Source organism: Engystomops pustulosus, chromosome 7 (assembly GCF_040894005.1).
Source record: "Engystomops pustulosus chromosome 7, aEngPut4.maternal, whole genome shotgun sequence".
Lineage (NCBI taxonomy): Eukaryota > Metazoa > Chordata > Amphibia > Anura > Leptodactylidae > Engystomops > Engystomops pustulosus.
Genome location: NC_092417.1, coordinates 133,137,790 through 133,158,270, shown reverse-complemented (window position 1 = coordinate 133,158,270; position 20,481 = coordinate 133,137,790). Strand labels below are relative to the sequence as shown.

The 20,481-nt window shown below is 37.6% G+C and overlaps 2 protein-coding genes across 2 annotated transcripts; both read left to right on the top strand.

The window, feature by feature from the left end:
• The first annotated feature begins 4,265 nt into the window (after positions 1-4,265).
• LOC140070226 (olfactory receptor 1S1-like) lies at positions 4,266-5,198 on the top strand. Its single transcript, XM_072116576.1, has one exon. The coding sequence runs from the start codon at positions 4,266-4,268 to the stop codon at positions 5,196-5,198; it is 933 nt and encodes a 310-aa protein (XP_071972677.1).
• A 7,995-nt stretch (positions 5,199-13,193) lies between these two features.
• Positions 13,194-19,422, top strand: LOC140070225 (olfactory receptor 10A7-like). Its single transcript, XM_072116575.1, has 2 exons — positions 13,194-13,299; positions 18,446-19,422. Exons 1-2 carry the CDS (start codon positions 13,194-13,196, stop codon positions 19,420-19,422), a joined length of 1,083 nt encoding a protein of 360 aa, XP_071972676.1.
• Positions 19,423-20,481: the final 1,059 nt, after the last annotated feature.

Sequence of the window (20,481 nt, the reverse complement as noted above, 5' to 3'; positions counted from 1 at the left end):
CTTCAGTGTGTGGCGCTGTTTGAGTTATAATTTTTAGCGACTTGAGATGACGTTTTTATTGCTACCATTTTGAGGACTATATAGCCTATTGATCCCTTTTTATTACATTTTTTATATGTTGCGAAATAGCGAAAAAGTGGCGTTTTTAATTTTTGGGAGCTATTTTTCGTTACAGAGTCAAACGCAGGGAATAACTGTTATTATATTTTGATAGATTGGACATTTTGGGACACGATGATACCTAACATTCTTATGATTTTTACTTTTAAATTCTTTTTTTTTTTTACTATTTTTAGACTCCCTAGGGTAGTTTAACCCTAGGTTGTCTGAGTGAACCTAACATATACCACCATACTAGAGTATGGCGGTAAATGGGAATTTTAATGATCATGTATTACAATTTGCAAAGACCTGAGGCTGTCATAGCAACAGATCATTACTCCCCAATAACGTCACAAGAAGCACCCATGCAAAGCTGCCAGCAGCAATTGCAGGGTTGACCCTGGCCATCTCCATACACCCACAGCCAACATGTGATGTACTAATACGTCACACATTGGTAAGTGGTTAAGTATTTGTCTCACTTTATATGTGGCCTGTATGTATTTCTAAAGATATGTAGAATTTTGTATACTTCAGTTCCAGTCCAAGTGAGGGAGCTATGGCACAGGTGTAAGTCCAGAGCTATCACCTTGAAAGTCAGTATAGTGAAAAAACCAAGCTACTACCTCCACTTGCTGTCCAGATTGATCAAAGAAAAAAACCACAGTGTCTTCTTTATGCTGCAAATGGACAAGTTTCCAATCTGCCAACACTTCTCCGGTATATTTTCTTTTGTGTCCTGTTCACACTAATCAGGATCACGGCAACAAACCTTCTCCGTATCAGCAGGATCTCTAGGATTTAAAAACAGGATAAAGCAAAACAAATTTATGGCATAGATCTTACTTTCAAAAGTAGAAAATTCTTTTTATTATTCTCACAAGTGTGATAATAAAACAGCACTTGAGCCAAAGAAGCATATGCTCGAACGTGGGTTTCGATGATTCCAGCTTCTTCCGGAGCTTGCCCTTGGCTCACACTTGTTTCCTTTTATACATATTCATAGTTGTACAGAAGACAGAACAGGTGTCATTTGCACAATGTGCCACTAGTCTATAAAGCACTGCAAAGTCTCAGCAATCTGAGCACCTTGTATGCGACCAGGCACCTGTCAAGTAAACATGAGCTGCAGCAGATGAGACATAAAAAAAAAGCCTGGAAACACCTTTGGGTCCCTCTGCTGCTTCAGTAGGCTCAGTCTGTACCACTGCCTCTCAAGTACCTCGTCGCAAGGAGAACATCTGACACCCCCACCACTACCACCACCAGCAGCATCACCATCATCATCTCCACACCATCCATTCAGCTTTCGATCCTCCAAATAATGGAGAGAAAGAGGACGTTTAGGCCATGTACCCTACAAGTTCTGGTCCTGAAAAAAATAATTTCCAAATTGCTGGCCTTTGAAATTCTACCATTAAGGCTGATGGAGACAGGCAGCTTTAAAAGAAATCAAGCACTTAAAAAAACAAAAAAAATCTAAGGATACTCACATAAGATCCCCTTCATCTTGACATCTGCGATTGTCTTCACTAAGTGTGGCACACAGAGATCACCTAAAAAAAAAACATTATAATTAGCAGCATGGAGTGCAGGGTCAAGATGTCTGGCACTTCTGGCTGCTAATTATGCATGCCGCTCCATCTCCCTCTCTCATGAATATCTCATGGTGGTGGCTGTCCCACAGTATGCACCAACAGGTTGGGGACAAAATTTGTTGCTTACTGCACAATGCCATTAGTCATAAGTCAGTCGCAACTGACACATGGACAAGGAAACATGGTAGGGACATTACATCTTTTTAAATGCACACTGGGTTAATGTAGTGGCCGCTGTGCCGGAGACAGTAGGCATTTAGGCTCACATTTTGCTTACACCCAGGATTTCTAGACATCTATCCTTGCCTCCTCCTTCTACTCCTACTCTGCTTTCTCCTCTCCTCTTTCTTCAACCAATCAGTGCAATGCCTGCTCCACCAATTTTATCAAAGAAATGGGTAAATGACAGCAGACTATGCTGAAACTCATCAGTCTAATTGAAAGACCCCAAACAGCTGGGACCCAAGATCCAAGAGCAAACAGATGAGTTGGTTGTTGCCCCTAGTGAGGTGGTGTAAGGCATGGTGTTCTGACAACAGCTGGACCCTAGTAGCAGCATTGGGCCTTGTCGCACATTCCTTGACTTGCGCATGTGCACAACTTAGTGGTGCAAAGGTTGCTGACCAATTACAGAGTAGAGGAAATATTCACGATCCAGCCAGTGTCCGATACACATTTCTTTATTGGGTAAATCACCGGTACAAAAACAGAGTTGTAAGGTCAAGTCAACGTGTTTCCAGCGGATCAACCGCTCATAATCATGACTGGTATATAATAAAAGTATGGTACACACAACTCATTTAAAAGTCCCGCCGGGAGAGTAAAACTCCTCCCCGAAGTAGCGCGTCACTTCCCATTCAACACCAGATGGGAAGTGACGCGCTACTTCGGGGAGGAGTTTTACTCTGCCGGTGGGACTTTTAAATGTGTTGTGTGAAAATGCACACAAATTACATGACACAGTCGTGTACACACGCATGACATACAGCTCAAGTTTGCCCTGAATGCATTGGAGGTGCTGTCCAACCCTGCAGCAAGTGTGTGTTCAGCACTGATGGTAGTATCATCACCAACAAGAGGATCCACCTATCCAAAACCAACATGGACATCCTCACTTTAATCAAGATGAACCCTTCAGGACTTGCTTATCAGGGCCTCTGCGCCGCGTCAGTTACTGTCCCTGCGCCATGCAAAAAGTTGGCAGCTGCATTTATCTCTAAACGCCGATATATCAAGAGGCGCATGAGCACCGGCGTATGATAAATATCCCCCATCATCTCAGAATTCTGTGAATCTGCTCAAGATTTAACAATATACTCATGCTATCTATCTATCTATCTATCTATCTATCTATCTATCTATCTATCAGATATCTATCAGGAAAATAGGAAACAGGAAAACCACAGGAATAAATAAATTGAAAATTATAACCCCCCCCCCCCTATTGATTATAGAATAATTGTTTAATTTCTTTTTATTTTGTTTTTTTTCCCCAAAAGGATAATTATTTAGCTCTTAGATGCTAAAAATGGGTCCAAAATTATTCTATGCTTTCTTATCCTGTTCATTACATATTAAACTGGGATTAACTAATATTTACAGAAATCTGTCAGCCCATTAAGTTATGTTCATTATTCCAGTAAGAAAATGGTCCCTGATGAATATTATGATGCTTTTCATTTAGTTCAGACTCTGGAGACCATTCTGATGTAGACACATATGTATAAATCCACAAGGATTAATCAATCAGTTTTGTTTTACCAGCTATAAATATCTCAAGATGAAGCCAAGACAATCACTTAGACTTGTGTGTAAACATGCTTTGTCGCTGCATGTATGTATAAGTTTGTAAGCATATCTCAGTGTATAGTAAATCACCATTCTCTTTGCCGCCAATCATTTGATTAATTTCAGCATTCTTATATAAAGATAATAGACAGCACCTGACAGCAATATGACTGATATATTTTCAGTATTATCAGCCATCATATGAATAAGGTAAGATAAATATTCAATGGCTACATTATAATGCATCACCACAGCTTAATTTATTTATCCATTGTAAAGAACAATCCACAGAAACAGCACTCCTGAAGTTTATAGTCATTTATTCACCCATAGTGCAGAATATAACATGTCAGCTCTTCCATGGAGCAAGTATAGACATTCAGAAGTAGTGGGGCAATGGGTTAAATCTTATTTATCTTTTTTAATATTTAAATTTGATCTATTTACATGGCAGCAACATATCTCTATCCCTTTATAGAGCATGTCTTTACCTTACAGATATATCTATGTATTTGTTTTGGTTGGTTTTGCTGTCTGGGGAAGCCAGAGTATCTGGACAACTCTCCATGAAGTTGCTGCTATTTGTCAATTTAAAACCTAAGGGTCATTGTGATTGTCAGATTTTGTACCCCAAATTATGTTATTTTTGAAAATATATATTATATATAGATAGGTTGATTACAAAGTACATGTAATGTATATACCAAATACTGCAATTATGTTTAATGCCAATTTTTGTTTAATAATATTTCAGAAAACTCATCGGCAATACAAAACATGTGCCAGAATAATCAGACAAAGGTTTCTGAATTTATACTTCTTGGATTCTACAGCTTCCAGGATTTCAAGATCTTACCTTTTCTTCTATTCCTCTTCATCTATATTGTTATACTCTGTGAGAATCTTCTGATTGTCTTACTTATTTCTGTAAGTCACTACCTTAAACATCCTATGTATATTTTCTTACAAAATCTGGCTGTAGCTGACATCCTGTCTACGTCAAATGCCGTAATTCCACTGCTACATGTCATTTTAAAGAAAACTGGGAGAATACATGTTTCAAATTGCATATTTCAGTATTATATACTTTGTTTCTCAGGATTTGCACAGTCATTTCTCCTAACAGTAATGTCATTTGATAGATACTTAGCTATCTGCTACCCTTTACATTATGCTACTATAATAAATTCTAGAAATAGCATTCAGCTGGTCTGTTCTTCTTGGCTTGTGGCTTTTATACTTATAACAAGTGAAATAATTTTAATATATCGGTTGCAGTTTTGTAATTCAAATGTCATTGACCATTTCTTTTGTGACATTGCTCCAATCCTGCAACTTTCAACCTCAGACACGACATTGGTTTCATGGTATGACTTTGTGTTATCACTATTTTTAATATTTGTGCCATTTATTCTTGTTATTATATCTTACATTTGTATTATCATCACAATTCTCAAGATGTCTTCCGTCATTGGCCGTAAAAAGGCGTTTTCAACTTGTAGTTCTCACCTGACTGTTGTATGTACATATTATGGGACTTTAATTGCAATTTATCTGGTGCCATCATCAAAAAATGTTCTTGATGAAAACAAATTTCGGACTTTAATGTACACAGTGATAACCCCACTGCTGAATCCTATCATTTATAGCCTCAAAAACCAGGAGATCATTGGGTCTATGAAAAAGTTGTTGAACTATAGTAAAGAATAAAAATCTTTATCAAGCAGGTTTCAAAGCAAATGTGAAAATGTAAAACAATATAACAAATAAACATATACAACAAGTACCTGAAAATTGTTAATTCCATCAGATATCACATGATAAATTTACAGGCATCTATAGCTTATTAATGAGGTTTTATTTCTGGTAGATTTTTACAGACACATTTATACCAAATATATGTTTTTGTGCGTTTCTTATACTTCATTAGTTATTTGAATGGAAAGTTGATGTTGTGAAGGTGGTCCTAAGCTTGTGAGTTAGTGCCAGAAGCTGGATGCAACAGCACCATGGTTCCCATGCCGCAGTGCAGTACTAATACGTTTATTTGCAGAAAGGGGTTAAAAAGACTAAATCCTGTGGCACCTAATTGCAACCCCTATGTTTTGACAACCCTTTGTTTTCTACCTCAGACAATTGTTAACCTTGTTACTCATATCTCCTTTTAAATCAACATACAATTTTTTATCATTTTACTGATACAGTACCATGTAGAAGCTCAAAGATCACTGCAGTGATACAGAACCAGCATAAAGTTTATTGCAGCACTACAGTACCAGAATAAAGGTCATGGCAGATATATACTGCCAGCATGAAGTTCATAACAGGCCGCACATAGTAGCTGACTGTATATTACTTTATTCAACAGAGTCTTTAGCACTGTAACATAACTTTTATTTACAGTCAAGCAGTTGGCATAAATAGCATCTTATATACAATAACTATTATTATTGCCATACAGTTATAGATATTAGTACTACACAGATGATGTGCAGGTTGTATACAGTTGGTATCTATATTTATTTATTCATTCAGCCCAGAAAATAGTGAAAAGTGCCTGGTACTAAGTAACAATTAACGATCCTCCTTCTTTTAGCTGTACCCCCTGTGGTCTCTCTTTGTCATTCTTCTTCAAGTTCATTACTGTAACATCCGTCCCGAAATGTCGCACTATCCACTTTTGGCAGAATAGATGGCTTTTATTTGTATGTGAACTGTGGCTTAATGCTTATGTTTGGATTCACTGAGCCACACCCTGTTCCTTGCATTTTAGTCCTACCCAGCAAGGGTTACTAGCCTGATGGACAGTTCCCCCAGTGTGCTGCTGGAGGCGTGTCTGGGAACTGCATATATACCTGCCTGCTCCCATCAGCCCTTGCTGGTTATTCTTCAAGTCCTACCTGTGTATCTAGTGTTTTGTATCCGATTCTGTACCTTTGCAGCCATCTTGTTTTTCATTTGGTTTGTTTGTCTCCGATTGTCTGCTGTATCTTAACCTGACCTGTATGTAACCTGTTTAATCTTGACCTGACCTGTATATAAGTCCTGTATCTGTTGTTTGTCCCTCAGTATTGTTAACCTCCTTGTGCTATCCTGCTTTCCTTGTTCCATACCTGAGTAAGTATTCTGTGCACCAGTGTGAACACTGGTCTATTCCTGTATTCCGGTTACCTGTCCGCTCCACCATCTAGTCACTCAGGGACCGTCAGTTAGGTTCCTGAAAGTGGGTTCGCCCTTATCAGGGTGGTATATCTGCTTTAGGAAGGGCCTTAGCCTGCAGGGACATCGCAGGTTGAGTTTGCCACCACTTGCCTAGTCTGAAAGCTAGTGCCAAGCCTGGTTGTGGTTGCGCTGTTGCTGGACAGGTGCTGACAATTACCATGCCATAAATTTCAATGCCACCATAGTTACACCCAACGTCCTCCAATACATTCCAATTCCCCTTAACTTCATTTCTCTGTTACGCTACTTCACTGATGTTATACCTGCATGGCATGGCATGCATGCACACGCACAAGGCAACACTTATAGTCCTCACTGTTGGCACCCAGCCTGGTTCCAGAGTTCATGTGGTTCCTGCATATCTCTAATCCACTGAGCCTAATACACTACAATATAGAAATGTATCTACTAATTAGGTCAGGTGTTGAAGGAGTGACAGCCATTCATCACGCTGTTACAAAAAAAAAAAAGAATTAGATTGTACTGATGAGTGCTTTTGACTTTTAATCTACCACTGGACATTTTTGATGAATCTCACATAATGCAAGCTGAGCACAACAAGCTCATTGACAAGGAGTCAATGCCTCCTTCCCTGAAAGGGTCAGTAGTAGCTGGATAACAAACTATGTCCCCACCGTTCTATATTTTGTGTTAGACCTCAGCACTGCCATGCTGGCACTTTGTAAAAATTACTCTCTGCCTTGCCATATACCAGCATTCAAAATCACCTTTGAAAGTGACCTCTCTGGAGGTGGCATCTTGGGTCAATCCTGCCCCCCATCCCCTGCTGGTTTCAAAACCGCAATGAAATGCAATGAAAAGTGTGCATTAAGGACTCAGCTTTTCTCTGCAGGACCTGAAATGATGTCATTCAGGTCCTGCTGCCCCAGGAGAATATTACTTTTTTGAAGCTACAGGACCCACGATTATGTCATAATCGCATGACCTGTAGCAGTAGGCAGTGTACAGGGCTGCTGACATTGAGGTGAGGGGAAATATGAGTTGGGGCAAACTTAGTGTAGTGGGGGAGAACATGGGGGCATGTGGGAGTAACTGAGAAGAGTAGAGAATATGGGGGGATGAGTTTGCACATAAACTTATTAAATCATAACAGGTGAGGTATGACCATGTTGTCCCAATGCCAGAGCTATTAAGATAATTATCCCATATGGTGAAGATAGGAACACGAAAAAATTTCCAGGTCACCACTTTACATGGTACTAAAAAAAAGTTAATAAAATAATGAAAAGTGATCAAAAGGTCATACAGTCCGCAGAATGATTGCAATAAAAATGTCAGCTCATTCCACAAGAATTACTACTCACATTTTGTTTTAAATGCAGTAACCCCTTCCCAACATGTGACTTAATAGTACATCACATGCCGGGTGCGGATGCATGGAGAGGGCTCACGGGCTGAGCCCTCTCCAAAGCCGATAAGTCGATAAGTGTTACCGAAGACCCAGGGCTGTCTCATTTTAACTCTTTCCTTACAATGTGCGATTGTAGGACTGTACTGTAGTATGGCAGTATATGGTAGGATCAATCAGACAACCTAGGGTTAAAGTACCCTAGGGAGTCTGAAAAATAGTAAAAATAAAAAAAGTTTTTGAAAAAATGATAATAAAAAAAACCTAAAAATTCAAATCAACCTTCTTTCCCTAGAAGTGATATAAATATGAACAGTAAAAATCATAAACACATTAGGTATCACTGCATCCGAAAATGCTGATCTATCAATAAATAATAATGGTTTTTAACAGCTTATAACCCCGTAACGGAAAATAGCACCCAAATAAAAAAATGGCACTTTTTTGCCATTTTGAAAAATATAAAAAATTCAATAAAAAGTGATCAAAAGGTTGTACAGTCATAGTATATAAGGCCGAAAAAAGACGCAAGTCTATCAAGTCCAACCTTTAAGAATTAAATAAATGTTTTATCCCCATAACCCGTGATATTTTTGCTCTCCAGAAAGGCATCCAGGCTTCTCTTGAACATGTACATAGAGTCGGCCATAACAACCTCCTGCGGCAGAATGTTCCACAGTCTCACTGCACTTACAGTAAAGAACATTTGTCTATGGTGATGGTAGAATCACCTCTCCTCTAGGCGCAGAGGATGCCCCCTTGTCCTGGTCACATGCCTAGGTATAAAAAGAACTTCGGAGAGATCCTTGTACTGACCGTTCAGGTATTTGTACATTATAATGACTTCTCCTCTCAGTCGTCTTTTTTCTAAACTGAATAATCCCAAATTTTGTAATCTGTCATTGTATTCTAGTCCCTCCATTCCCCTAATAATCTTGGTTGCTCTCCTCTGCACCCATTCCAGCTCTACTATGTCCTTTTTATACACTGGTGTCCAAATCTGTACACAATATTCCATGTGTGGTCTGACCAGGGATTTGTATAAGGGCAAAACTATGTCTTTATCATGAAAATCTATTCCTCTCTTGATACATGCCATAATCTTATTTGCTTTAGCAGCAGGCTCTGGTCACTAAAATTAAGTTTACCATCCACCAATACCCCCAAGTCCAGTTTTACAAAGTAATTGACTGTTCAGAACATAATTATACTTTTTGTTTCCATGTCCCAAGTGCATAACTTTACATTTATCTACATTAAACCTCATCAACCATTTCTCTACCCATTCCTCAAGCTTCCACAAATCCCTCTGTAATGCTAAACTATCGAACTCAGTATTTATTACTTTACACAGCTTAGTATCATCTGCAAATATTGAAACTTGACTGTGTAAACCTACTACAAGGTCATTAATAAAAATACTAAAAAGCAGTCATAAAACTGCTGTCATTGAAAACGTTGTCAAAAGTTGCCAAAAATATCACCACCCATAGCTCCAGGCACCAAAGTATGAAAAAGTTATTAGCACCACAAGATGGCAAAATAAAATTATTATTTTTTGTACAGGAGGTTTTCATTTTTGTAAATGTATTAAAACATTATAAAACATATACAAATTTGGTATCCCCATAATTGTACCGATCCAAAGAATAAAGTAGACATGTCATTTGTGGTGTACAGTGAAATCTGTAAAAACCAAGCCCAGACGAAAATGCGGTTTTTCACCAAGTTTACTGCATTTGGATTTTTTTTCTCACTTACCAGTACATGGCATGGAGTATTAAATACCACCATTTTGAAGTGCAATTTGTTACACAGAAAACAAGCCATCACACAGCTCTGTATGTCACACAAATGTCACACAAGCCCCCGATTGGTACCCAGGAAAATGACAGGTAATGATTCGAAAAGAAAAAACCCTCAACTAGCTCCAAAAATAAAAAAAAGTTACGACTTTGGATGGAAATGCAAAAACAAATTTTATAGAATAGTGTTTTTATTATATAACACAAGCAACACAAAACACATTGGGGCAGATTTACTTACCCGGTCCATTCGCGATCCAGCGGCGTGTTCTCTGCGGTGGATTCGGGTCCGGCCGGGATTCATTAAGGCAGTCCCTCCGACGTCCACCAGGTGGCGCTGCTGCGCTGAAGAGCATCGGAACGCCCTCAAGTTCACCGGCCTATACCTAGTGAAGGTAATTGCGAGCTCCGCGACACTTTTTTAAAAAAAATTATATACATATAAATTAGGCACCTTCCATATCATACTCGCAGAATAAAGATATCGGCCCACATTTATCAAAAGTGCACTTTTGCCTGTGGAGTGTGCATTGTGCGCCAGATTATTCAATAGTGGTGCATGCTCTTCAATAATATGGTGCAATCTGCGTGGAACACAATTCTGTCCATAAGTACAAATTTGTGCACCAGCTGGTCAACAGAGGAAGCAAGTCTCAGAGCACAGAGCTGCCCTCCACTTCACTGATGCCAGTGCTCAATTTACGTTTGGAATATAACCAGGGCCGATTCTGGCCTATTCTGGTGGAAACTGAAATGAAACCTCCCCCCCCACACACACACACCCAAAAAAAGCCTAACGCCTGGTCCCCTGTTACTTTTGGATACTACAATCTGTTCAAAAAACGCTGACAACATTACTAACAATTGATTACAATTAGTGGCATTTAGTACCTTACAAGTGATTGTGTTGAAGGGGACTTCCATATGACTTCTCCCAACCATGGTTTATCGCTGTTGAAATCACAACCAGATGTATTCAGCTCTGTGCAGCACATCTCCACACTGTGCCTATAAAATACCACAGTCATTTACAGTATTTCATCTGGATAACAGTGCTTCTAAAATATATAAACCACTCACAACACAACTGACCACACTGTCCCCCATATATAGAACATACACTGTGTGTGGCCCTCCAAAGTATTATAATATACAGGCAGTTCCCCGGTTACATAGATTATGGGTTCTGTAGGTTTGTTCTTAAGTTGAATTTGTATGTAAGTCTAAACTGTATATTTTACTATTGTAATCCCCAGACAATTTTTTAAAAATGACAATTGTGACAATTGTATTTTAAAAATGTTGGGTTGTCATAAGAACCAGGATTAACAATAAATCTTCATTACAGACACCTGATAACTGTTATATCTGTTTACTGTAGCCTAAGGCAAAAGTAAATTAAACCAACATCGAGAGGTCCGTTTATAACTAGGGGTCGTTATGTAAGTCGGGTGTTCTTAAGTAGGGGACCGCCTATATACTAGATTCCCCCTGAATAAATTATCATATTGTAAATATTGTAATAAATTAATTTTCCAACATAAAGCCCCCCAGAATAAATTAAAGTATTTACAGCACCCCCTGCTATTATATATACAGGGTGCCCCTAAACTGATTAGATATAGAACCCCGGATAAATTATTATATATCATATATCATATACAGAACCCTTAATTAATATAGAGCCCCCTAAGGCTGCATTCCCATAATACATTTACATTGTGTTTTGAAATCTAAAAAAATATATTGTACAAAATTCGTCATTACGTATACAGGCGGTCCCCTACTTAAGGACACCCGAGAGACAGACAGACAACCCATAGTTACAGACAGACCCCTCGGACCTCTGGTGAAGCTCTCTGGATGCTTTACTATAGTTCCAGATTGCAATAATCAGCTGTGAGGTGTCTGTAATGAAGCTTTATTGATAATTCTTGGTCCCATTACAGCAAAAAATGTTTAAACTCCAATTGTCACTGGGGCCAAAATTTTTTTGTCTGGATCTATAATTATAAAATATACAGTTTTGACTTACATACAAATTCAACTTAAGAACAAACCTCCGGATCCTATCTTGTATGTAACCCGGGGACTGCCTGTACAAAGTTAATTACATAAGCAATAGCATGTGTCTTCCCTTTTAATATTAGTATTGAACATTAACAAACCAAATCACATGCTTTTACTTATAAGATGAATAAGTGTCTGAAAACACTGTCCGCAACCTCAATAATATACTGTCATTTTATTAATATACATCACACTGTTATTTATTTACAGAAAGCTCCCTAATGAATTTATATACAGCGCCAGCACAATATATATATTATATATAGCCCCCTCTAATTTAAAAACATATACTATATTTATATAAGGTAAAAATTAATGTATGGCACCTTCTAATGTGTTTATATACAGCCCCCTCCTATTCCCCTCAGTTTTAATTTATATGATATCCACTCACTCCCCAGTTAAATTACATTTTGGCATCTATTCAACTCCGTATAATTATATAGAGCCCCCCCCCCTATATTCAGATAACCCTAGTTTAAGTTCTGTCCCTATAGACAGATTCAGCCCCCCAGTGTAATTACATACAGTTCCCCATAACACCCAGTTTAATTCAGATATACAGACCCTTACCCAGTTTAGTCACACACTGTACCCCTTAAACATCCCCATTGTGAACGGTAATTATGCCGCTTCCTTCTGGATTTGTCATCTGCCGCCTGAGGCGGGATTTTCATCCCACCTCATGGCAGATGCAGCCCTGATTATAACTGTGCCCCAGGAGTATGAGCAGGCGCGCACAAACACCCTGGTTGTGACCTCCACCAGCAGATCTGCACCCCCACCACCCTCCGCTCCTGTGGTCCCCCCCATGTTTCTGTGGAATATGATTCTGCAGGCTTAGATGATGATAATGGGCCTCAACAAAAGAAGAGGACATTTTCTGATAAGGAAACAGAAATTTGAGTGGAGGAGGTATATTTTCATTTGCTTTAATCTTGTTTTAGTCTCTTTTTCCTCTGCTTTTTTTCAGGCATAGTGTTTTTGTGGAGTTTATGCTTAACTGGCAACAACTTGTGCAGAGTTGCACAGTGTATTTGTGGGGTTATTGCTTAACTAGCAGATTTTTATATTTGTTTGTTTGCATTGCTCTAGGTCTCCCAAAATTACCAGCTTTTGTTTGACTGGCTTGTTGACAGGCTTCCACTGTTATCAAAAAATGTTATCTGAAATGGGATCTTATAACAAATAAATTCCCAAGAGGTCGAGCACCATTCTCTTGCTGACATTAAGAAAAAAATGGCACGATTGCAGGCAGAGGCTCAAAAGCTGAAAATTGCCCAAACACTTCACCCTGATCAAGTTCAGGGGATTGGGAATTCTGATATGCATCAGGTTGGTGAAGGTATGCTTTTTTGGTGAACTGTCTATAAATCTATAATGTGAATTTTTGTCTATTACAAAAAGCCCTCCTGCTGGACTGGAAGAAATGGTTTAAATGGGGATGAATTTAATTCATCTCTACCTGCTGAAAGACCATAAATGCCAATATTTTACAACAATACATGTTGCGCAATGAGACATTTATGGCACAAATCTTGGACTCACAGCAATTCCTGATGCGGACAATAAAGTCTGTGGGGAAGAATATGTGTGGTACAATTACTAATACTGCCACAATTCAACACACTTTAACCGGGAAATCAGGCTCAGGGAGAAAGAGTAATTGAGGTCAGTCTCCGCACCACAGTTTCTATTGTCAATGATCCAGTCCCACACCCAGCCCCCAAATCTGGTAAAGATTCCCTTCATTATGAGGACTGCTATTTTGACTCGTTTCCATTTTTTACTCCCCACCTTCAAAAATCTATAACTTTATTATTTTTCCATGTAAAGAGCTGTGTGAGGGCTTGTTTTTAAGTAACAAATTTCACTTCCTAGTGACAATATTTAATATTCTATGCCATGTACTGGAAAGCATGAACAAATTTCAAATGCAGTGAAAAAAACGCATTTGTACCATTTTCTTCTGGGCTTGGATTTTACGGCTTTCACTGTGCGCCTCAAATTACATGTCTACTTCATTCTTTAGGTTGCTGCAATCACGTTGATATGAAATATGTATAGATTTTATAATCTTTTCATACATACAAAAATTAATACCTCCTGTACAAAAAAAAAATCATTTTGCTATATTCTGGCGCTAATAACTTTTTCATACTTCAATGTACGGACCTGTGGGTGTTGTCATGTTTTGTGACTTTGGATGGCAAAACATGACAGCACCCACTTTGGATGTGACTTTTTCAATGCTACCATTTGTATGGCCTTCTGATCACTTTTTATTGAATTTTTAATATTTTTCCAAATGGCAAAAAAGTGGCATTTTCAGTTACGGGGTTAAACACCGGGAATAACCGTTATTATATTTTGATCAGACATTTTGGGAAACGGCAATACCGAACATGTTTATTATTTTTAATGTTTATTTACATTTATATGTGTTCGAGGGAAAGGGGGGTGATTTAAATTTTTAGGTTTTATTTTTAAATAATTTTGTTTTACTTTTCTTTTATTTAGCGTGTTACTATTTTTCAGACTCCCTAGGGTACTTTGACCCTAGGTTGTCTGATTTTCCTCATTATTCATTACAATGTGCAAATCGCACATTGTACTGAATAGGCCAAAAGAAGACAGCCTCAAGTCTTTGTCATGGCAACCAATTGCCGCTCCTCGATGACCTCACAGACCCGTGAGTCTAACTGCTAGGGTGGGGAAAATATTTGAGGGGTTTGTTAGAGATGCTATCCTGGAGTATCTCACTGTGCACAACCTTATAACCCAGCGTCAGCATGGGTTTATGAGAGATCGGTCCTGTCAGACTAATCTGATTGGTTTCTACGAGGAGGTAAGTTCAAGACTGGATCTGGGGGACGCTGTGGATGTTGTATGTCTGGACTTTTCAAAGGCATTTGACACCGTGCCACATAAAAGGTTGGTATATAAAATGAGACTGATGGGAATAGGAGAAAATCTGTGTATTTGGGTAAGTAATTGGCTTAGTGATAGAAAACAGAGGGTGGTCATTAATGGCACATTCTCAGATTGGGTTGATGTTACCAGTGGAGTGCCACAGGGGTCAGTATTGGGGCCACTTCTTTTTAATATTTTTATTAATGACCTTGTAGTGGGTTTACAAAGTCAAGTTTCAATATTTGCAAATGATACTAAGCTGTGTAAAGTAATAAATACTGAGGTCGATAGTTTAGCATTACAGAGGGATTTGTGGAAGCTTGAGGAGTGGCCAGAGAAATGGTTGATGAGGTTTAATGTAGATAAATGTAAAGTTATGCACTTGGGCCATGGAAACAAAAAGTATAATTATGTTCTAAACGGTCAATTACTTAGTAAAACTGAAGCTGAAAAAGACTTGGGGGTATTGGTGGATGGTAAACTTAATTTTAGTGACCAGAGCCAGGCGGCTGCTGCTAAAGCAAATAAAATTATGGAATGTATCAAGAGAGGAATAGATTCTCATGATAAAGACATAGTTTTTCCCTTATACAAATCCCTGGTCAGACCACACATGGAATATTGTGTACAGTTTTGGGCATCAGTGTATAAAAAGGATATAGTAGAGCTGAAACGGGTGCAGAGGAGAGCAACCAGGATTATTAGGGGAATGGGGGGATTAGAATACACTGACAGATTACAAAATTTGGGATTATTCAGTTTAGAAAAAAGACGACTGAGGGGAGACCTCATTACAATGTACAAATACCTGAACGGACAGTACAAGGATCTCTCCAAAGATCTTTTTATACCTAGGCCTGTGACCAGGACAAGGGGGCATCCTCTGCGCCTAGATTTTACCATCAACATAGACAAAGGTTCTTTACTGTACGAGCAGTGAGACTATGGAACTCTCTGCCGCAGGAGGTTGTTATGGCTGACAAGAGAGGCCTGGATACCTTTCTGGAGAGAAAAAATATCACGGGTTATGGGGATAAAACATTTATTTAATTCTTAAAGATTGGACTTGATGGACTTGCGTCTTTTTCCAGCCTATGATACTATGATACTATGATCCCTCAACACAAAACATTGTTAAATAGTTTAAGCTCCTTTACCTTGCTTTTGTGCATAAACTTGATATTTAATTGTTTTGTGGGGTGACATGACACCTAATATCCACCAGAATGTTTTTTGCCCATATTCTATTTCATTTATCCTCATTTATTTCAGACTAAGATGGCAAATTTTAGAAATATATTAATAAGATGGTCCAACTGTCTTTGTGTTAACATGTCCGTAAATGTGTTAGTAAAATACTGTAAGTCAGTATACTGTATTGTCATTTCTGTCAGTATTTGATATGTATAATAATTTTGTGCAGAAAGGCAAGTACATAATGGGACAATAGTATTTTGGGTGGCTGTGCGTGATTACTTAAAAAAAATTCCTGGAGACCAGGAGCTGACCACCTTCACTGCCACATATGAGTACATCAAAGTACATTTGGAACACTCCAAAAGCACCCAAAACAATGCCAAACCTACCCAAACCAGTTAGAAATAATGGCAAAATAGAGGCCAAGGACAGTGATAAAATACATTAACCCCTACGCGCACTGGGATGTTATAGTACGTCCCTGCGGGAAGATACTTCCCGTACGGGCATGTTCTATATTGTCACGTATTGTAAGCTAGGCAGGAAGAAGATGAAGTGTATACTCTGACTGTGAATTCTGAAGACAGTCAGGTGTCAGAAGTTAGGTGTTATATTGTTATAATCATGCTGCTCCAATCACCCCAGCAACTAAATGAGTGGTAGATTTCCTTTATAATGGAAACTATGTTAAAGAAATCAGGTGCTTATCACTAGCTAACCATTCATCAAACTAATCTAACCTGCATACAGAATAAAGAATATTTCATACACTTTTGTAAAAAACAAACCTTGTTTTGATGTGTTTAATTAACAAAGATAATTGCTTTCCTTGTTTTTTCTTCCTATATACACATGGGATGTTTGTGTTGTTGTTTTTGTCAGATATTGATGCCACAAGGATTTGACCAAGATGTTGCAAACTAGAATATAAAACCAAGAGAGAATAAGTGTGTCAGATATGGTTATTAGGACACATCATCCAGGGACATCGCTGTAACTGGTATTTTGTTCATATGTATATATACAATATTTTATTTTTCGCAAGTAATTTATTATATGTAAAAAAATCATTTCAGTTAAGAAATTATTTTCTAAAGCATTCCAGATCATCATTAAGTATTCACCTTGAATTTGGTAAGTATATGTGGTCACCAGGTTTTATGGTAATATGATGGTATAAACATTTCTAAACAATGCAGATTACAGTGAGGAATATGCAGGTAAAGGATTATCAATACATTTTATATGCACATCTTTAAACTTGATTCTGTATTAATAATGCAGAAAGATAAGTAAATAGAAATATGCTAAAAATAAGACTTTAAACACAAATTATTTAACTTTGGCAAAGGTACTAGATGTATGAAAATTCATTCATAAACATTATTTAATTTTATTTCATGAAAGCATTTTTCACATATACTATAGGCTATAGAGCATTTTTCTCTATATAAAAGCTATAAAGATATTTCTTAAGAACTTAACACATGATCCTGATTTAACAATAATACAACAATATATGCACATATAAAAAACTGTGGATTTTTTAAATAAAAATTTCTGTTTGTTTTTTTCTAAACAAACCATTGTCAATGCAACAAGGCACATTAGGTCATATTTTAACCCCTGTACTTACCCGGACATTGGTGCATAGATGTCCACAATAAATTTGTTTTACAAATAAAACAATTAGTTAATACAAATAGTTAATACTTTCTATTTTTGGTACCCAGAACAGGATCAGTATATTTTAATTTGATGTTTGATATATAGAAAAATGAACAAATAAATAGTAAACATTAAAATGTTCTTTTATTTTGAATTTGTAGCTTTTAATTTTCATTGCTATAATAATTTATTCATTTTGTGTCTCCTGCCATCAGATGGAATATAGGCTCACTTTAAATGCTAAGCTCAGCACGTTCTGGGAGAAAGAGATAACCAGTTCAATTTTTTATGTATATAAACTAATGAGGGGTGAAATAAAATACACTAAAATAAAATCTTTTAAGAAAATAAAATAAATAAATTTACTATTGGCCTGTGTGCTATATAAGCACAGGGTTATACGAGGTAACAAGGTATCTGGTATGTTATGAAATGTGGCTGATGAGGAATTGTAGAGTGTCATGAGAATATTGGTAAAGGTGCTTCCCCAACCGTGTTCCCTCTAACATACAGTTATCTTTTCAATGAGGAGTATTTGGGCCTTTAGCACCTGAGCGATAGTATAACATCTCCCTCTACACCCACTATAACTTATGCCCTAAATCTGCAATTTTTAAATAAATGTCCTAACTCATGTTTCCTCATCCAAATACTTTATTACTATTGTATAATCATAATGGTGTGATCTGACTTTTATTTTTATGTTTTTACAGGTCCGGAAAAATTATTATGTGCTAATAACATGTGTGAAGACAATCAAACTACTGTAAATGAAGTTTTCCTCCATGGATTCAAACACCTTTATAACAACAACTTGAATATTCTGTTCTTCTTCTTTTTTCTTTTAATTTTTATTGCTATATTGGTTGGAAACCTTCTTATCATTGTATTGATATCAGTCAGTCACCATCTCAGACATCCCATGTACTTCTTCATTAAAAATCTGGCCATAGCTGATGTCTTTTTCACATTAAATATTCTACCAGCATTGCTCCATGTTGTCCTGTGGGGCAGTGGGCACTTATCTGTAACTGGATGTATTCTTCAATATTATTTGCACAGCTTTCTTGCCTTTGCGCAGTCATTCCTGCTAACAGTTATGTCCTATGACCGATATCTGGCTATTTGTCATCCATTGCACTATGCTTCCATCATGAATATTAGACACGGTCTCTGCCTTGTGTCTTTTTCTTGGATCTTCTCCTACTTTCTAATTACAAGTGAAATTATTTTTGTGTTTCAGCTACAGTTTTGTGGCTCAAATTACATTGACCATTTCTTCTGTGACATAGCTCAAATTCTTGACCTTTCATCTTCAGACAAGTCAATAATAATTTGGGTGGACTTAGTCATCTGCTTTGTCACTATCTTTTTTCCATTTCTATTTGTTGTTGTGTCTTATATATGCATCTTTGTTACCATTCTGAAGATTTCCTCTATAACTGGAAGGAAGAAGGCTTTCTCAACATGTAGCTCTCACCTAGTAATTGTCTCCATTTACTATGGCTCTTTGATAGCTATTTATGTGGTGCCAACAGGAGAAAATTCTCAGAATGAAAATATGTTTAAGTCTTTAATCTACACAGTGTTAACTCCATTTATTAATCCAATTGTATACAGCTTGAGGAACAAAGAAATATTGGAAATCTTAATGAAGTTTATTAATAGTTGTACACGAGCAAATAAATGATTGGGACTAGAGGAACAGATGTACTACAGACTTCCATGATGTCCACAAATACCCGATTCCTTGACACATGTTACATAATTACAAAAACAGCGCTTTACACAATGGCCAAAATGTATGAAAAATGGTGCAATCTGCCTTAGTCTAGTTTGCTGCACTCATGTGCAGGTTGTGCCAGGTCATTGGCACATCCAGTTTCCATTTGTACCTTATTTTTGCTGTTGTGTTTTTTTTTTTTGCTTCATGCTGTTGTGACCCAATTGGGTTGAATTTCAGTAATAAATGTGACGCATTCTTCAAATAAGCACTACCACACCCCTTTAGGTGCTCAGTTTTCTAAAGTGTCGGACAATGTGCACCTGAGAGACAAAAGTAGTGCAAACACTTCATAAATACAAGTGCAAGCTCCAAAGGCACATTTTCTGATGCAATTTTAGACAAAAAACTGGCTAAGATGCAATAATAAATCCATAGACTGTGATCTATGACATAATTTTTAGCTAAATATACTGTACATTATAACATTATACACAATCCTATAAATTGGGAGATAAAAAAGGGAAAATGGTCCAAGAGATATAACCGGTCCATTTGGTCTCCAAGAGGTGAATGGGAAGATCAAAAATCCTTAGGCTGTTGTGATACGTGAGTGAAGGGTCCCATGATGACATTAACTAGCACTATAAATGTTTCTATTGCTACTAGGTCCATGATTGTGAGTAGATTGTTCATTCACTATTTGTCAACAAAGACTTGACTATAAGGATAATCAAAATAGTCATCAATATGAAGCATCTGCATTACCAATGTATCCTCTGTATCCAAAGAATCCTCTGTATGGATTTTGGCTCTCAAATCTGTGCTTGCTGAGCTCACCTAGGGCTACCCCATGTGAGAGGTTTTTGATTATCTACCTTGCAGAGTTATTTGATTGGTCTCAGCCGTGTGTCCGTTCTCAGAAAAGCATAGCGTGTCTTTCTCTTGATTTGTTGCGTTTCTCAGCTGGGGGTTGAGTAATGCAGAACTTAGCCAGTCAGCTGCTGGATAAAGGGGCTGGATAAA

What these genes read in the sequence shown, in the direction of transcription:
- LOC140070226 (XM_072116576.1), top strand. Translation starts at nt 4,266, where the DNA reads ATGTGCCAGAATAATCAGACAAAGGTTTCTGAATTTATACTTCTTGGA.
- LOC140070225 (XM_072116575.1), top strand. Translation starts at nt 13,194, where the DNA reads ATGGCACGATTGCAGGCAGAGGCTCAAAAGCTGAAAATTGCCCAAACA. An exon ending in TATGCATCAGGTTGGTGAAG is followed by an intron (nt 13,300 to 18,445) that starts GTATGCTTTTTT and finishes ATGTTTTTACAG; the next exon opens with GTCCGGAAAAATTATTATGT.